Source organism: Aythya marila (genome assembly GCF_965140915.1).
Source record: "Aythya marila genome assembly, chromosome: 13".
In the NCBI taxonomy this organism is placed as follows: domain Eukaryota; kingdom Metazoa; phylum Chordata; class Aves; order Anseriformes; family Anatidae; genus Aythya; species Aythya marila.
In genome coordinates this window covers 16,025,846-16,041,690 of record NC_139054.1, presented here as the reverse complement: position 1 = coordinate 16,041,690, position 15,845 = coordinate 16,025,846, and the positions used below count along the sequence as shown (strand labels likewise).

Genomic DNA, 15,845 nt, shown 5'->3' with positions numbered 1-15,845 from the left:
AAAAACATTTGTCCTGGGTCTGCCTCAAAAACCCTACTCACAGATTACATTCATACAATGATTCAAAAACATTCAGGGATTAAAAAAAAAAAAAAAAAAGGAGAACAAGTGTTTAGCTTGGATTTGTCTTTTAAAGCACATGGCAAAAATGTAGGAGAGCGAAGGCCTGCTGGTGGGGAATCCCTCGGCTGCCTTTGCCTTGCCGGTACTGGCCCCTTCCAACCCCTATGACTCTGTGATTCTGTATTCTCAGCTCATTACCTACACCGCAGCTACACAGAGTTGGTTCAGACACATCTTTAAGTGGAAACTCACTTTAAATGTGCAAGTAGCATCTCTTCAATTCAGCGTAACATTTTGGCTTCTAACCATAAAAACAGAAGCTTTCTCCATTTTTTTTTTTTAACCTGTCCTGATTTCCAGGGCTTTTTGCTACCTCTCTTCCTACTTCTTCCCCAGTCACAGAGCACAGAGACAGAATGCACAGAGTGTCATCTAAATCTCTCGTACTCCCAGGACAATGGCACTGCAATCACAGAAGTTAATTCAGACTTGTACTGATGAAACTGGAACTGGACCCTCAATGTTCTTCAGAGTACCATTAATGCTTTACATCCCCAAAAAGTATCATCTCCAAAGTCTGTAAGTATGACTCCTCTGTCCCAGTTCCAAGGTCTTCTCCAACAAATACCCAGACCAGGTTGTGTGAAATGAGCTCTGCAGTCTAGGGTAATTCCAACAACTGCATGGAATTTACTTTTCCCAGGTTTATAGCACCTAATCAGGGCCGAACAGGTACTGTACCTCCCAGTCCAGAACGGAGGCCTGCCATTGAGCTATCTTGTCAATGTTCTCCAGTCTCCGCTTCCGCTCGTTGATCTGTAGAGTCATGTTCCTCATGACGGCAAGAGCAGCAGCCACATACCTGTAGTCACTGTCAAACACAAAACAGAGTCCATGAAATAGAGAAAATAGAGCCTGATGTGCAGTGGAAACTTTCAGCAGTCTATCATCACCAGCAGCAAAATCTCACCATCCTTTTAGAAAGAAATGAAGGGAGGATTTGCCACTCATCATTATGTGTTTTTTTTTCCAACTCCAATGTCTTTCTGGATCATTGAAAAAAAAAAAAAAAAGCAGCTGGCTTACAACCCAAATAGTGTGTGCATGAGTCAGAAAAGGCCACAGCTTCTCACGTGGTTTGCACTGAGGCAGCCCCACTGGGAAGCCCCTCTGTCACCCCAACCTACAACTGCTGTGGCTATCAGTCTTTAAAGTCTTAAGGTGCTTGCTAAAGCACATCCTAAAAGAAGGTCTGAACATTTTTATGGCCTGTCTCTGGGCCTGGATTTTTATGTTTTTAAAATGAATATTAGAAAATATTTTTTGATTAGACATCAGCCAGAGCCTCTTCCAAGCTATAAGGTGATTCCAAGAGTGCCCCAGAGCATAATCCGGTGGCATTCACTCATACTGCAGACTTCAGGTGAGCAAATCAAAAGAATTCTTTTTATTTTTTTTCCCCTGGACAGGCCTGTGAGTGTAATAACACAGAGTGAAAATAGCTTCCCGCCAGGGCCAGCAAAGATGATGATCAGTCTTTTCAAAAAGTGATGGCGAAATCAATGCTATTGATTTCCACCCTGTGCCTTCTTTTCCATTCCAGGGAACCTTAATGTTCATTTTAATCGGAAAGACAGACAAGGCCAGCTGCCATAATGCCACCGTAATTTATTAGTAACTTAAGGGCTGATATTGACTGCTGACTAATGAGAAAAACTGTGATCTTGGGCAGCTGCAGGGAGAATGGCTTTATTGATTATTGCTGAAGGATTGCACAGGTGACAGCTAAAATAGGGGTGAGTGCTGTGAATTAGAGTGGATCTTTAGGTCCATTTCCCCGTTTGATCCATACAGGATAAATATTAAGAAACATTCACAATACAATATACAACAGAATATTATTTGCTATTTTGCCATCCTTTCTTGGATGAAATCTTGAGATCCGTTTTCAATTTTTATTCAATTCTCATGTCAAACTTCTAGCTGGGCTTAAAATAAATCCTACAAAATTCCAAAGCATCACGGCTGGTCCTTCAACAAAGTGAGGGACAATAGAGGATGGGCTGACACACACAGCCTGATCCACAAAGAAGGATTTCTTGCAAGGAAGGCTAATGTCAGTCCACCCGTTAGCAGAGTCTCCATCTCGTAACATGTTCACACACTCCTAATTCCAGCTCCGATCTGCAGCAGGAGCGCTCAGGACACCAGCAAGCTGCACTTAGGACCTTTATATATTTACTTCATATTAAACTGGTGTAAATCTTTAGGAGGTGAACAGATGTGGCTTTGTGAAAAATTCAAATGAAGCAGCCTCAAAACAATGAGCAATTGAAGGGAGCCAGGCTTTGAAAACACCCTCATGCCTGCCTCCATGCGGAGTGGGCCAATGCCAATCAAGCTGGGTTTTATCTTGGTAATGCTAATTCACTAATTCTAATGTTCTGTTTGAAGAGAAAACCCCATGCACATTTTTCATTCACACAGCACTGAAGAAAGAGTCATGCCCGAACTTTTTTTGGGCTCCTAGCCCATGTCTGCGGCAGAGCTGGCAAAAACTTTGAAGAAAAAAATAACAGAAGCAAAGCATTTGGGCAGTGCATTAATAATAGGATAACATTAACTATGAAATTAAGGTAAGGAAATTGCTGATTACTTTGGGGATTCAGTGACTTCTTTCCAGGGCTTGGTCAGGATGCAACCCTAGAGTTTTGCCTAATATCACATGCTAACTTGAGGGAGAGTGGTCAGGCTTCTGATTTCAGCACTGGTGCCCTGAACTGGTACAGGGAAGATGCACAGCTCTACAAGCAGGTATTAGTGAAGAGGAGGTAGCAAAGAAAAAAATGTCATGTCCCACTCTTAGATGAAGCTAGCAATTACTTTCATTGGGACTCAGGGCTCTTCCTGAGGTTTGCCTTACTCTGTAAATGGTGCAATTGATTTAAACAGTGTTTTCTACATAGCAAAATTCTAATCAGAGTGCCTAAGAGACTCCTAATCCAGCCAGCGATGGGCCTGATTTCATTGTATTAGTCCACTAATTAGTCCAACAGAAAATTATTCTAGCTTCTGTTTCAGACTCGCAATCGAATTACAAGCACTGTCAAACTGCAAGTGCACGGGGACAGCTCACCACCTGATTAAGGAGCCCAGCTGAAGCTCCCCAGTTGGCTTCTTGGTTTCCATGGTTCATCACTGACACTGACAGTACCCCAGCCTGCAGGTAGCTGGCTTTTCCCTGTGTCTGGTATTGCCACAACGTGACATTCCCCAAAGATTACTTGCTGTTCTTCTCAGACTTTGCTCATCTCACCTCCAGCCCCAAAGGAAGCAGAAAATATTCGTATTTCAAGAGGTACTGGGGCAGCCTGGGTTTTCTGCACAGCCCTGACGTGGAGGCATCTGGTGCTGAGACACGCTCCCTGCGCATCACTTTCCCTGCTCATGGCACAAAGCGGTCTGGGCCGCGAGCTGGGCTGCCTGGAGGTCGCTCCCAGGCTCCTTGAACGCAGGAATTGGAGGAGCCAGACCACAGGATGGTGTGGTGCAACCCACCGCGTTCCTGTGTCACAACGCCACTCCACCACAGGTCAGTAAGTTCTCTGGGGCATGCCCACACTAACCAAGGCACAGCATTTTGCTGGCTCTCCGTGCAGCCACAGGCTCCCCACGTGTGCTGTGTTACAGCTCCAGGGGGCTTACGCTTCACTAACGCAAGGCAAACAATCCTGCTTTTCCTTCTCAGAAAATGAAGAAAAAAGAGAAATGAAGCGTCCATAGCTGTGTCCTGTCACGGGCACAATCCAGTAAAAAAGAGCTCTCGGTCTGAATCAACGAGTTGTTGCTTAATGGCAGGAAAGCACTGAGTCTCCGCGGAGTATGACTCTGTCTGATCACTTAAACACATGCCGATTTTAAAACATCCCAAAGGAATGCACTCTTCCAAATAATTTACCCTTGTGTAATCACACTGTCCACATACCCTTCGGTATTGCTACCAAACAATTCAGAGAAGGTCACTTGAAGCACAGACCTCCTCTCCCCGAGGCTGCTAGCAGCTCCCCCTTGTAAAGCCAGGCATCCAAATTCACCCTAAGTACTGTGGGGACATCACGTGGCTGGTGAGCAAAAGAAGCCGCAATGTTTGGGATCCTAGAGCTGGTTTCTGATAGCCCGACATTCCCATGAGTCCAGTCCAAGTTTGATTTGGCCTCGCAAGGAAAGGAATAAAAGAAATTGGATCAGGAGCCAAATGCATATCAAAATTGGTGATTTTTAACCAAGTGTTCAGCTAGCATCAATCAGTAAAACTGGTGAACCAGGTCATCGCAAACGAATGTACCTCTGCTCATGTCACTTTTTTTCTGCACTTCCAGAGCTGGTTTTGGGAAACAAAAACAAAAAATCAAACACTTGCAGAAGTTTCTGAAACCTTTGTGGTCTTTTTTTTTTTTTTTTTTTCCCCTCTAAACTACTTCATTTTAAAAAGGGTTTTGGAAAAAGAAAGAAAACTGACACAGTAGAGGATAATCTGTTCTTAGGGGGCCTCATTCTTCTTTCACCTTTCATAACTGATATCCTAAGTACTATTCTCGACTCACACTAGGTCAGGTAATTAGACTGATTGCCCTCATCAGAAGCAAAAGAGATCCATAAAATTCTGGGGAAGATATCAAACTGCCAGGTGCTCCTCTGATCCTAAAAACCCAGTGGCAAAATCAGAGATGGAATGAGGCTGAAAAGCAGAACGGGCTCTGAATTTTCCCAGGATCTGAGCATAGGCAGGTTTGAGCTGCAGATGTGGCCCTCCACCCACTACATGCTGAGGTCCTCTCTAGGATAAAGGAATAAGCCTTTCTGACCACTGACTGCTAATTAAGTAATTTTTCTAGTGTAACCAGTAGCATCATAAAGTACATCCAAGGGTAATTAGTTCACGTCTGATTACAAGAGAGATGAGTTTGGCTCCACTGAGAATCGGTGCTTTGAGAAGCTTTCTAGCTATCTGCTAAACCTTTGCCCTGCTTCAATTTCCACAAGATGTCATTAAGAGAAGAGCTGGACAGACATAAAAACATCCCCCGTGTGCATTAAGAGGCCACGTAGAAAAGCAGTGAGCAAAACCCCTTTGTGTAACAAGAGCATCCCCATACCTGTGATCCTGTGCAGTGTACTTGAGGAGCTCTGCGAGCTGCAGGGGGTATTTGCAAATCTTCTGCACTGGCGTCAGAAGGAAACCGTCGATGGCAATATTAATCATCTGCTGCAACAGACGACACGCTTCGAAGAAATTCTGGTACCTGCTATCTTTCATCAGCTTGGAAAGCTCCATGCATGCATCCAAATGGTTGTTACAGTACTCCGAGTAGATCCAGAAGCCATCTTGCTGTGAAAGGCAGGAGGGAAGGGAGCGCACGTCAGACAGGCGCCACGAGCAGGCCGTCACCCCACCTGCCAACGTGACGGCTAAAGAAAAAGGAACACCCCAACAGGAGGAGGGAGGATCCCCAAGTCCTCTTCCTGCTCAGAGAAGGTGCTGCATGGTTGCTGCATGGGCAGCGGGGGGCCAAGTCCTGCACGGTGCTGAGGTCTCTATAGGTCCCGGCTGTGGTAAAGGAAACCCCTGTGGGTGTTCTCAGCTTCAAATCAACTGCTGAGATTGTTCTTTGTGACAGGTGAGTAATTTTGAACACCCCTTTACCAACAGGGAACCCCAGGAGCCGCCTACTGTGCAGATTTCCCCAGAGCCAGTAAACACCAAAGACTGGAAAAACAAACACCAAAAACGAAAACCCCTTGCACATGCGTGCCCAGCCACCCTTGGCAGTGCTCTAACCAGGCTTTTTGCACTAGTTGGGCTGGAGTCTCCATTTCCTGCCTTCACTGACCACACATCATCCCCAAATGCCACGCAGACACCCCAAATGAAAGGTGTAAGAAGGATCATGCTGGAAGGAAGAGGCAGAAACAAACGGGCTGCCACATTGAAGTCTGTAGTTCAGCCAGCCCTGACATAAGCCCAAGGAAAGGCAGGCTGTAACGTGCCTTTCTGGGAACAGGGCAGCCTGCTTTCCTCCCCAGCCCCACGGCCGACCAAGAGCCAAGCACTGACGCCTCTCTCCTGCTGAAGTGGGTGAGGAAGGAGCTGGCAGGCCCAAACAACAGGATCTTAATGTCCTCATCCCTCAGTTTCCCCCAATGGCTAAACAGGGATAATTTATCAGGATTTTATTAGCCAGCTTTCAACACCTACGGAAATGATGACAGTGATGTCAGGTATTTCTCCCAGTAACAGCAGTAGGAACTTTTACTTATTGTTACTGTAAATGAATTGACAGCACAGCCTTAGGACATGCAGTTTTAGCTACTGCTGCTCACCAAGATTTCATACTTTTCTTTTGCACAAAGGTGCAATACGCTGTGTGCTTTGGAAGCAAGCAGCAGAGGTTGCAGGCTCTGATAAAAGCGAGCCATGTTAATGCCATAACGCAATTTCTCAGGAATAAGCTTGCTTTTTAATTAGAAGACCAGTGATGCTTAAGAGATGCTGCAAACCTTTTCAGGGATGCCCCACTAAAGTTTCATGACTGTCTGCTGGAAATTTCTCTGGCCAGTGAGCTGGGGCTAGCTGGACCTGGCTGTAAGCACAGGACCTGCGTCCTGGGTCGGAGCACCCCGTGTGTAAGCTGACACAGCACTTCAGTCTCCGTAAAGGAAAGCCTAAAACTGCAGGACCATAATTTCCCTGACACTTCCTGACACACTTCCAGCACTGCCCGATTTATCAGCTCCTGTAACACGTGGCTTATGTAACAGCACGAGGGGCTGGCCCGAAGCCTCCAGGAGTGCATCGTCAGCTGGAATGTCCTGCTCGGGGTGCACTCAGCGGGGACGAGCTCTCTGCCACCCTGCTGCCACCTCGCACCTGGCCCTGCAGGTGAAGGCATCTGAAGCTCCGTGGGTTTTTCATCCCTTGCAAATGCAGCTCAGTGCCACAGCAAACAGCCGAGGCACTTGCTCTCCTCTACTTGCTTTGTGTAACACACAGCTAATGCCTCTTCTTACTCCTCCAGACTGCCCTACCTATTCCAACCTTCTGGTCACCCGTGACCTGATGAGGATGGCTTGTGAGTGGATTTACTGCATATTTTGAGGAGAAAAAGAAGGTAGGGGGTATGTGAGGGACCTTGTGCCTACATAACATGAGGGAGGATGTGAAAAGTTTTTGGGATTCAGATGCTCTGGGGCGTTACCCAACTATATACTTCACTGAGTTCTCCCTGCAGCTGTACCTCCCAAAGTGGATACAGTGCCTGTGGAGGAGCCCGTGGTGTGTAACTGGAACAGAACAGGACTGATGAACACAAACTAGATTCTGAGTGGTTCCTGCCTTCGGACTTCTGCTACATCCCCACTGCACCCACCATAAAACAAAAAAACAAAAATTGCCAAATGGACTTACGTGTTCAAGGAAACACGGTCCAATTTCACTGAGATGGGGATCTTCTTTGTTGTACTGTTTCTCCAAATCCCGGACAAAGCCCATCTGAAATCTATAGATATCTTCAATGTTACCAAAGATGATCTTTAGCTGTTCATCGTTGAACATATCCCGTCTCTTCCGGCATTGCTTCAAGTAACCCTGTAAGAAGCAAGACAGAGCAATCCATAAAATAACCCGAACGCTTTTCCTGAAGCAGCTCCCAAGTTTTTCTTGAGGACGGAGTAAGTGAAAATAGAACCAGAAAACATCTCTGAAAACAAAATCCACTTTTAAAGCATGACAGTCTCCATCAGCTGCTTTCTACAAGTAAGCGTGCAATAGGGAAAACAGGCTTCAAAAACCTCTAGGTCCATTTTTGACAGACAATATTTCATTTACAACATTTGGCACTTGCAAGCACTGCTCCCACTGCAACCTGCAGCAGACCACAGCGCTACCCTCGCTCAGGACACCCCAGCCCCAGCATGTACCAGGCTTTACAGCCCACACCAGACAGTGCTGGAGACAGAGCGTGTACAGAAGAGAAGTGCAGAGGGGAAACAGCGCCTCAATGTCCTTCAGCATTCTGCATGAATCAGTTTTGCAGAGGGAAAGTTCCCCAGAGATCTCAGGCAGTACAGCCTGAAACTGCCGTGTCCCTGCTTGTGCTGCAGAGAACAGCAGCATTTGGCTGATGGCTCAGAGAGGTGTGTTACAGCACCGTACGCCTGGTCCTTCAAAACTCCCTGCCTCGCACTACCCAGCATCAGGGGCAGCTCCTACCAACATCGCTGTTTCCCCATCGTCTTCAGTGGCACGTGGCATTACAGGGAAAGCTGGGAGGGGCTGTTTGGTCCCCTGCCTGCTCTGATTTCTCATTTTAGCCACAGCACTCAGGATAAGGAAGCTGCCTACCACGCTGAGAAATACTTAACTAACATGTGGCTGCATGGCCTTGCTCTTGGAAGAGAGCGGTGTACCCGTCCCGAGTCGTTTCAGCACCCAGTGACATGCTGAAGGCAAACACTCTTGCAGCTTTCCCTGACGTGGGAGGCAGCATGGTTTGTCCCACACCTGAGACAAAAGCAAGAGGGCTGCTGTCCTGCTGGCCTCCCGACAGGGAACCCCAAAAGCAGTGCAGGAGGTTGGGGGCGTTTCGGCTCACCCGATCGAGGGAGCAGCACGAGCTGCATCAATGCCATCTAGAGGGAAGCAGCATCGTTTTCATCTTTGTTTCCTCTATCCTTCATGCGATTACTCCAAATACACTATTCCAAACAGCTAAAATGTGAAAATTTTGTCCTGTTTTCTCAGCTACCATCTCTTCTTCCTTGGTTAAGTGGGAACAGAGGACCAGGCTTTGTGTCCTGCTTTGTACAAACATCAGGCTCACTCACTGAGCCCACAGACATGAAAGGTAAACGGAGAGAGAGGAAGAACTGGCATGTAGAGAGCTTACAGAAACTCTCCAAAATCACAGAATGAATCTGCAATAGAGCTGGCAGCAGTTCAGGCCTCCTGCATCCTGACCCAGCGCAATAACCAAAAGGTCCCTCTTCATCTTCATCTGCCCGTGTTACCCAGTGGTGCTGAGCCCACGTTTAGCTGGACAGCACACAAACAACTCAGCAAGGAAGCACTGCTCCAAAGACCTCCTGACCTAAAAAGACGTGGCAGATCAATATCCTGGCAAAAAGAAAACACACCACCCCGATCCCTGTCTGCGTTCCTGTTTTGCTGGCCCTGCCTCGTCCATGAACTCACCGCCCTGGTTTTGGCTGAATCACGAAGCCTTCAGACACTGAAATACATGTGGGGAGGGGATGGGGTGTCACGCAGAGGTTCGGGGTGCCTGGGCTGAATTTCTGACCCTGCCGCTGATCTGGGTGACACTGAGCAAATCACTTCTCCCCCCCGTGCCTCGCCTGTCTGGATGATTTAGACTAGAAACTTTGCAAGGCTAAATATCAAACGCTGTGCTGGCCTCTTCTGGACCGCGGCCTCTTGACTGAAAACAGAATGATATGGGGGTCATCAGGAGATGACTTTGCCTTTATTATATAGGGAGAGGAAGAAAAAAAAAAAAAAAAAAGAAGGGAAAACTGCCAACAGCTCCAGTTGAATGGCTATATTTGGGAGCTCTAGATGCTTAGTCACACAGACGAACCGCCAGCTGGTGACACGCAGCTGCTGGCCCACAATGCGAGCCATTGGGACGCTATAATAAGCTGTCCTTCAGCCTCACCATGTGGTTCCTGGGAGGGAGAACTTCAAGCAGATGAATGATAAATGCAACTTTGGCCGACCTGGCACAGAACCAGCCTCTGCGATGTCCAGCTTAGCTAGAAGGATGCCATTACCCCGAAGGTGCCTGCTTTTTCAGCTGGGAAGCTTGTGTTATGGAACACCTTCCACGTTTACCAAATCTAGGTCTCCCTTCTTCCAAGAAGCTCCTCGATGACTCACTTCTCTGGGTTTCCCTCTCTCATTTTTAAGGCCAGGAGGAATGGGAACAGGCTGGTTCCCAGGCTATAGGACAGTTGAAGGGCAAACAAAAATACAAACCATCACGGAACAACGCACCTATTGCTTTTCGTGTTTACCTGCTTGTCTCAGAACAGCTACAAAAAATTAAAAAAATAAAATAAAGACGTGGACCTGCCCACAAGGCCAGGCTCTTCTTTTTGAAGCTGGCTGCAGCGCGAGCAGTGCAGCAATGTGTCTGTGCTGGGGCCTCTGCCCCGCTGCACGCTGCAGGCTGCCTGCAAGCCAGGCTCCCCTCGCACACACACAGCTCTGAGACATCAGGCAGTGGATGATTTATGTGAACAACTTCCAGCCCTGGGGTTGCTGTTGGCTGCAGCTACCGTCGTGAATATTCCCCGTCCTCTGTGTGCTGGTTCATCACTTCGCCTAAATCACGTGCTCCTGAGAAGCTGAAGCAGCACGTTTCTGCACAGGCACCTATGAAACCACAGGGAGAATTCCCGAACGCATGGAATTCCCAAGGCTTCTCCCCTCTCCAGTTTGTGCATTTTGATGGTTTGTTTCCAGCAAAGGGGAGACTGCAGATTTACAGATAACACACAGCAAGCGCCAGCTAGAAGGCTGCTGCATATTTTTTCCGGTAAATTTACTTCTGTTACATAAAACAACGTCATCTTCCTCCTGCTCATCCCATCAGGTCTGCTCAGAGGAGGGATAGCTGACTGATGAGCAGATGTTGGAGAGTGTTTTGTTCAATGAATACCTAAAAATAGCTGTCAAACTGGCTCCCTTTAAAGTACATTTCCATGTAGTCCCTGAGGTAAAGGCCAAAGTTGGAAAGTATCTGCAGGAGGTTAAGTGCTAAGTTTTCTCCACCCCAGAATGGGTTTAGAGACGGTCAGGAGAGGTGGCCAATCCTTCCATCCTTCTTCTCATCCTGCTGAGAGCACGGTGAGATGCTCTCAGCAAGAATGCTCTCAGCATGAGGAGATGAGAGCTGCTGCAGGCTCTGAGTGAAAAGGCAGTGGTGGTGATATTTCCATTTCCTTCCATCTCTGAGCCATGCTGGGGAGACCCTGCCCTGTAGACTTCCCTCCAGGTTGGACCAGTACCATCTGGGCTAGCAAAATCCTCATCTCCTGAACAGCAAGGACTGAGCATCAGGCACGGATCCGTGCATCAGTCCTGCTCCTCTCCCCACCAGCACCACTCATTTTTTGGATGCAGACTGTGATTGCCCTGGGACCCGCCTAAAATGTGTAATGAAGTCCATCAGGAACACAAGCTGGTTCCTCAGAAGGGCACAGAAGAAGCCAACCCCGAAACAGAAGAAGCACAGGAAAGCTTGTCCCAGCTCTGCACAACAGAGCCACTCTGACCGGCTAAGATGCAGTGAGGACGTTTGCTTCTCAGCATTCAGAGCTGTCCTGGCACCAGAGCAAAGTTTAGGTGGAATCCAGACAACGTTATTAAAAAATAAATTCAAAGTGAAATTAGTTGGAAAAGAGGAAAAACACAGCTCTGGAAGTTGGCTGCCCTTCCTCCCCTCCCACCCCCAGATTACTCAGAATACAGAGGTTTCCTTTCATCTCCCAACTGCTTCTCTGTTCCCACCCCTTACATTAAGCCTCATCTCCTAATCCACGTCCTGGTCCCAATCTGCTGCTCCCCAAAGCACACCACCCTGCTCTTCGTGTGACCAAAGCCCCGGGGCAGGGGATGTATTTTCATGCCTGGGGATGGCCACACGGACCTATGGAGCTTTACTGTAGAGGCTGTGCCAGTAAGGCTGGCTGCTGCTCACCATTAGGAAAGCCTAGTTTTCAGCAGCTGATTATTTTTCTAACCTCTAACTGCTAAGCCTGAATTTCCTAGTGCTGGATGTTTCCCTGAGGCTAAATTCTTTTTTCTTCCTTTTCCCCTCGGTGATATTTCAGAATAACGATCCGTCAGCTCCCCATAACGCAGGCCAGGGAACGCTCAGCATTTTGCCCCTAATAAAAATCTTCGCAAACCCGTTCCAGCGAGCAGCAGCAGCCAGCCCTTCACACTCAAACAAGGGCGCAGCAGCAGCTGCTGGTGCTGTATGGCTTTGCTGAGCAGGGGGATTCCCCCAGCCTCCGAGCCAGCTGCATCGCGCAGGTAATTTTCATGCTGGTGCTGGCTGGCTTGTGAGCTCCTGACTCGGCAGGGCTAGTGCCACGGGTGTTGTAAATAATAACATGGTGTGTAAGAATATAATAGCAGGTACTAGGCACACGTCCTGCAACAGAAAAGAGCCGTCAGAGGGCTCTCATTACCTCACAGGGGCTACGGTCCTCCGAGAACGACCCCACATCTTAAGGTGCCACAATGAACAACGAGTCCTAACGCCAGTGAAACTCAGCAACAAGAGCAAAACTGCACTGCTGAACCCAGCTCTGAATCAGGCCCAGCCCTCACCACCCACCCACATCTCCTGGAGCCCTGGGAGCAGCTTGTGCCAGCCTGGGTCTCCTCTGCAGAGGAGAATGCCCAGTTGGGTCCTCCTCCTTTTTTAAGCGAGGCAGCTGAATCATTTCCTGATGCTCTACCTGACAGGAAGATTTATCCCTCAAGACTGTTTTGTATCCCACAGATCTCTCCCACATATTGGGCATATCGTTGGGTGCTGTAAATCAGTGTTACCCCGCGGATCTCACTGGAACTATACCTATCTGCACCTCCGGGGAAGCTGATTTAGCAGCAGCCCGGTGACACGACTGGCAAATGCAAGTTCAGATTTATTTTGTTGTTCAACAGAAAAGTGCAAATGCAGGAAAAGAAACACCACGTGGAAAAGTTCCTGCAGTTCTTCCCTTCTTCAGTGCAAAGCCCTCTGACTGAAATAGCACGCTGAAATTAAGCTCATTTGTTTCCAGATTGAAATCCCAAGATTCTTCCATATTTGAACAGCATCACAGAGGTTTTTTTGGATGGCTGCTCTGCCTTGTCAATAGAAAAGTGGCAAGTATGAAGGGAGGATGAAGACATTTGCTAAGCAGTATTCACAAAGGGCTTCAGTACATTGGCTCTGGGAAGAGAGAGCCCAGGCTCACAGCCCCCTAAACACTCCGAGGGATGAGCTGAAAGCCCTGGACCTTGATTTTAGTGCTAAGGAACTTCTGCCTCTCCGTAAGAAGGATGCACAGTGCCCAAGCTGTCCCACAGCACACTCTGACAGAACTGCACGGTCCCCTTCCCAAACACCCCACGCACTTCAGGCGCAGCTCAGGGCCCCGAGGCTGCAGGCCAGTCAGGAGCTGGGGGCGTTAATTGGACGTAATGAGGAAGAACCAAGTGGAGGATGTGAGGGGGCAGTCATCAACGTGCATTTGCTTGCAGTTTCCCTTACACTATGCAAATGTAATGTACCTCATTTCCCAGGGTGAGATCATTCTGCTCGCTGGAAGAGAAGGCAAATGGAAGCCCCCCTGAGCAAGGGGAAATTGTGAACCCAATGTGAAAGACACAGGTGGAATGGCTAACTGATTGCTTTAATTACAACCTAATTTCCTTAGCCACAAGTTCAAAAGTAGACAGCGATGGGTTTTAATTAAGAGAAATGCTTGAAAGATCTCAACCTCATAATTTTTCAGTCAAAGTGATACAGAAAAAAAGATCAGAAAATGGTATTTTTGGTTAATACGACCTAAAGCTAATTAGCAGCTCCAGTAGAAAATACTCAGAAGTATCAATACTTATTGACGGATGCTGCTCCTCAATTACACACACTCCTAATAAACACAGTGTGACTTTTCCCCCGTCACCCCAGGACCAACTCAGTCCTCAGCTCTCAGCAGCCCATCGTGCGTCCTGCGGGGTCCCCAGCGCCACAACCCCACGTACCTCGCAGATGTCCTTGAGGTGCTTGATGTAGTGGCGCTCCGTGTTCATGATCTCGTTGATGACGTTGGCTCTCATCTGGTCTCGGTTTTGGACGGTCCGGCCGAGGCAGAGGCAGTCGGCGTTGGGATCCAAGTGGCCGTTCTGCACGTCGCTGGTTCCCTCCTCCACGCCATCTTCTTGATTCACCCAGAGCTGTGAGGGGGAGAGGGGAGAGCAACAAGCTGAATCGTAAATCCATCAGGAAGCCAGCGAATGAAGAGAGGCCGGGTGATGGTAATCGTGATCGTATGATGGTACGGCCTAGGACCTTTCCAGCTGACTGATTTACGAAGGACGAGATATGGCTGGGGCAGAAATCTGAATGAATCTGAACATCAGCTCAGGCTCTCTGGGTTGCGGCACTGAGGTTGCTGCAAACTTCCCAGGCCAGGATTTGTGAATGAGCATTGATTTTCATTTTACAGCAGCTTTCCCCATCATTTCACATGAAGAGCCATTCTCGCTCAGGCAAATGCCCTGCCTCAGCATCTGAGATTGTGATCCCACCCTGCGCTGAGCTCAGACGGGGCCGTTCCTTGGCAGAATAAATCTCCGAACGGGTCTGAGGGCAGGTTTGGACTGGGAGCCAAGCACACCCCTGGGCACTGAACCCCTTGAATCACAGTGAATTGCTGAATGTGATGAAAAAAAGGATCTCTGCCTTTTCAGCACACTGAATTTCCATCCCCCAATAAAAACATCCATTGACCCTGTAAGCTAAAAGCTAGCACTGACTTCTAGTCTCTGTCTTTGAGTGTAGCATATGGATCAAATGCTTCCCTTTGTTATCTCTTCCCCAAAATAAAATCTGCTTAAAGTGACTCTTACAAACTCAAATTGGGCTCAGCACAGTTTGTAAATGAACATTACATAAAGGCTGAAACACAGAAATAGTGCTGGCTTACAAATATCATCTCCGTTGTTATATAAATGAAGCAAGTTTTCTTCTTGGCATTTAAAGACCAAAATACCAGAGACCTTGGAACATAAAAATACATCTACCTGTACACAGCGAAACCGTCCCCACCGACAGGCACAAGGGAAACAAGCTGCAGAGTTAGCTAGATCTTTTCTTCTTCTTTTGACTGTTAACAGTTTTTAGGAATTTCCCATTTTTCAGCTTAATTCCCATTTTAAACACCTTCATTGTGTGCCTGTGCAGACTGTGTTCCTGCAAATTAGTAAAGTGAAAAAAAAAACCCTAGCCCTTCCCACGCTCCTTCCCTGTTTTCCTAACCAATTATTATGTTTAGCTAAGCCACATTGCCCCTTATTACAGCTCCCACATTTTGTCTTCCTACAGTGAGCCGCACAGGCCAAGAAGCCGAGGTGTTTGCAGAAAACACATCTCGAGCAGAATGTTAATGGTGCCATTAACTTAGGAAAGACAAAAAAAAAAAAGCCATAAAAAGCCTGACTGTTCACCTGGGTCGTGTTTGTGCCGTGTCCAGGAGCTACCAGGGACTTTGCACGTGGGGCGTGACGGTGACAAGATGCCCTCGTGGCCAGTGGTGAGCAGGGGCCACGTCCTGCCTGCTCTGTCCACCTGGGACCTCCTCCTGCCCGTGGGACAGCCTTTCAGCAACCCCCAGCCTTGGGACCTTCCCCCAGGACAGTTTAATGTCCCGTGTGACAGGGCAGAAGCACAGCACGGCGAGTGCAGCTGTCAGCTCTGGTTTTCCGTGCCTGGATGAGCCCCAGGGGAAGAGGAGCACCACGACACCGGGCGCGGAGGCACCCAGGGTGTCCCAAAACAAAAAAATCTTTGTAAAAAGGGAAAAGAAAAACTTGAAAGCAGGAATCCTACAGGTTTTGAAGCTCGCAGGCAAACAGCAAGCTTGCAAACTTGGACGGTTTGTGAAAGCTGTAGGGTTTGGTACGCCGTTTGGGTAGTGTGGGAGCA

General features: G+C 48.0%; 1 protein-coding gene across 4 annotated transcripts in view; it reads right to left on the bottom strand.

The window, feature by feature from the left end:
- Nucleotides 1-15,845, bottom strand: part of LOC309883127 (uncharacterized protein) — a 173,869-nt gene that overhangs the window by 36,245 nt on the left and 121,779 nt on the right. For all 4 annotated transcript variants that reach the window (XM_082770926.1, XM_082770927.1, XM_082770924.1 and 1 more), the window contains 4 exons: nucleotides 13,904-14,095; nucleotides 7,529-7,708; nucleotides 5,220-5,452; nucleotides 805-934 (listed from right to left, as the gene is read on the bottom strand). In XM_082770926.1, coding sequence (XP_082627052.1) covers nucleotides 805-934; nucleotides 5,220-5,452; nucleotides 7,529-7,708; nucleotides 13,904-14,095 — 735 coding nt within the window. The remainder of the gene's footprint in view (nucleotides 1-804; nucleotides 935-5,219; nucleotides 5,453-7,528; nucleotides 7,709-13,903; nucleotides 14,096-15,845) is intronic.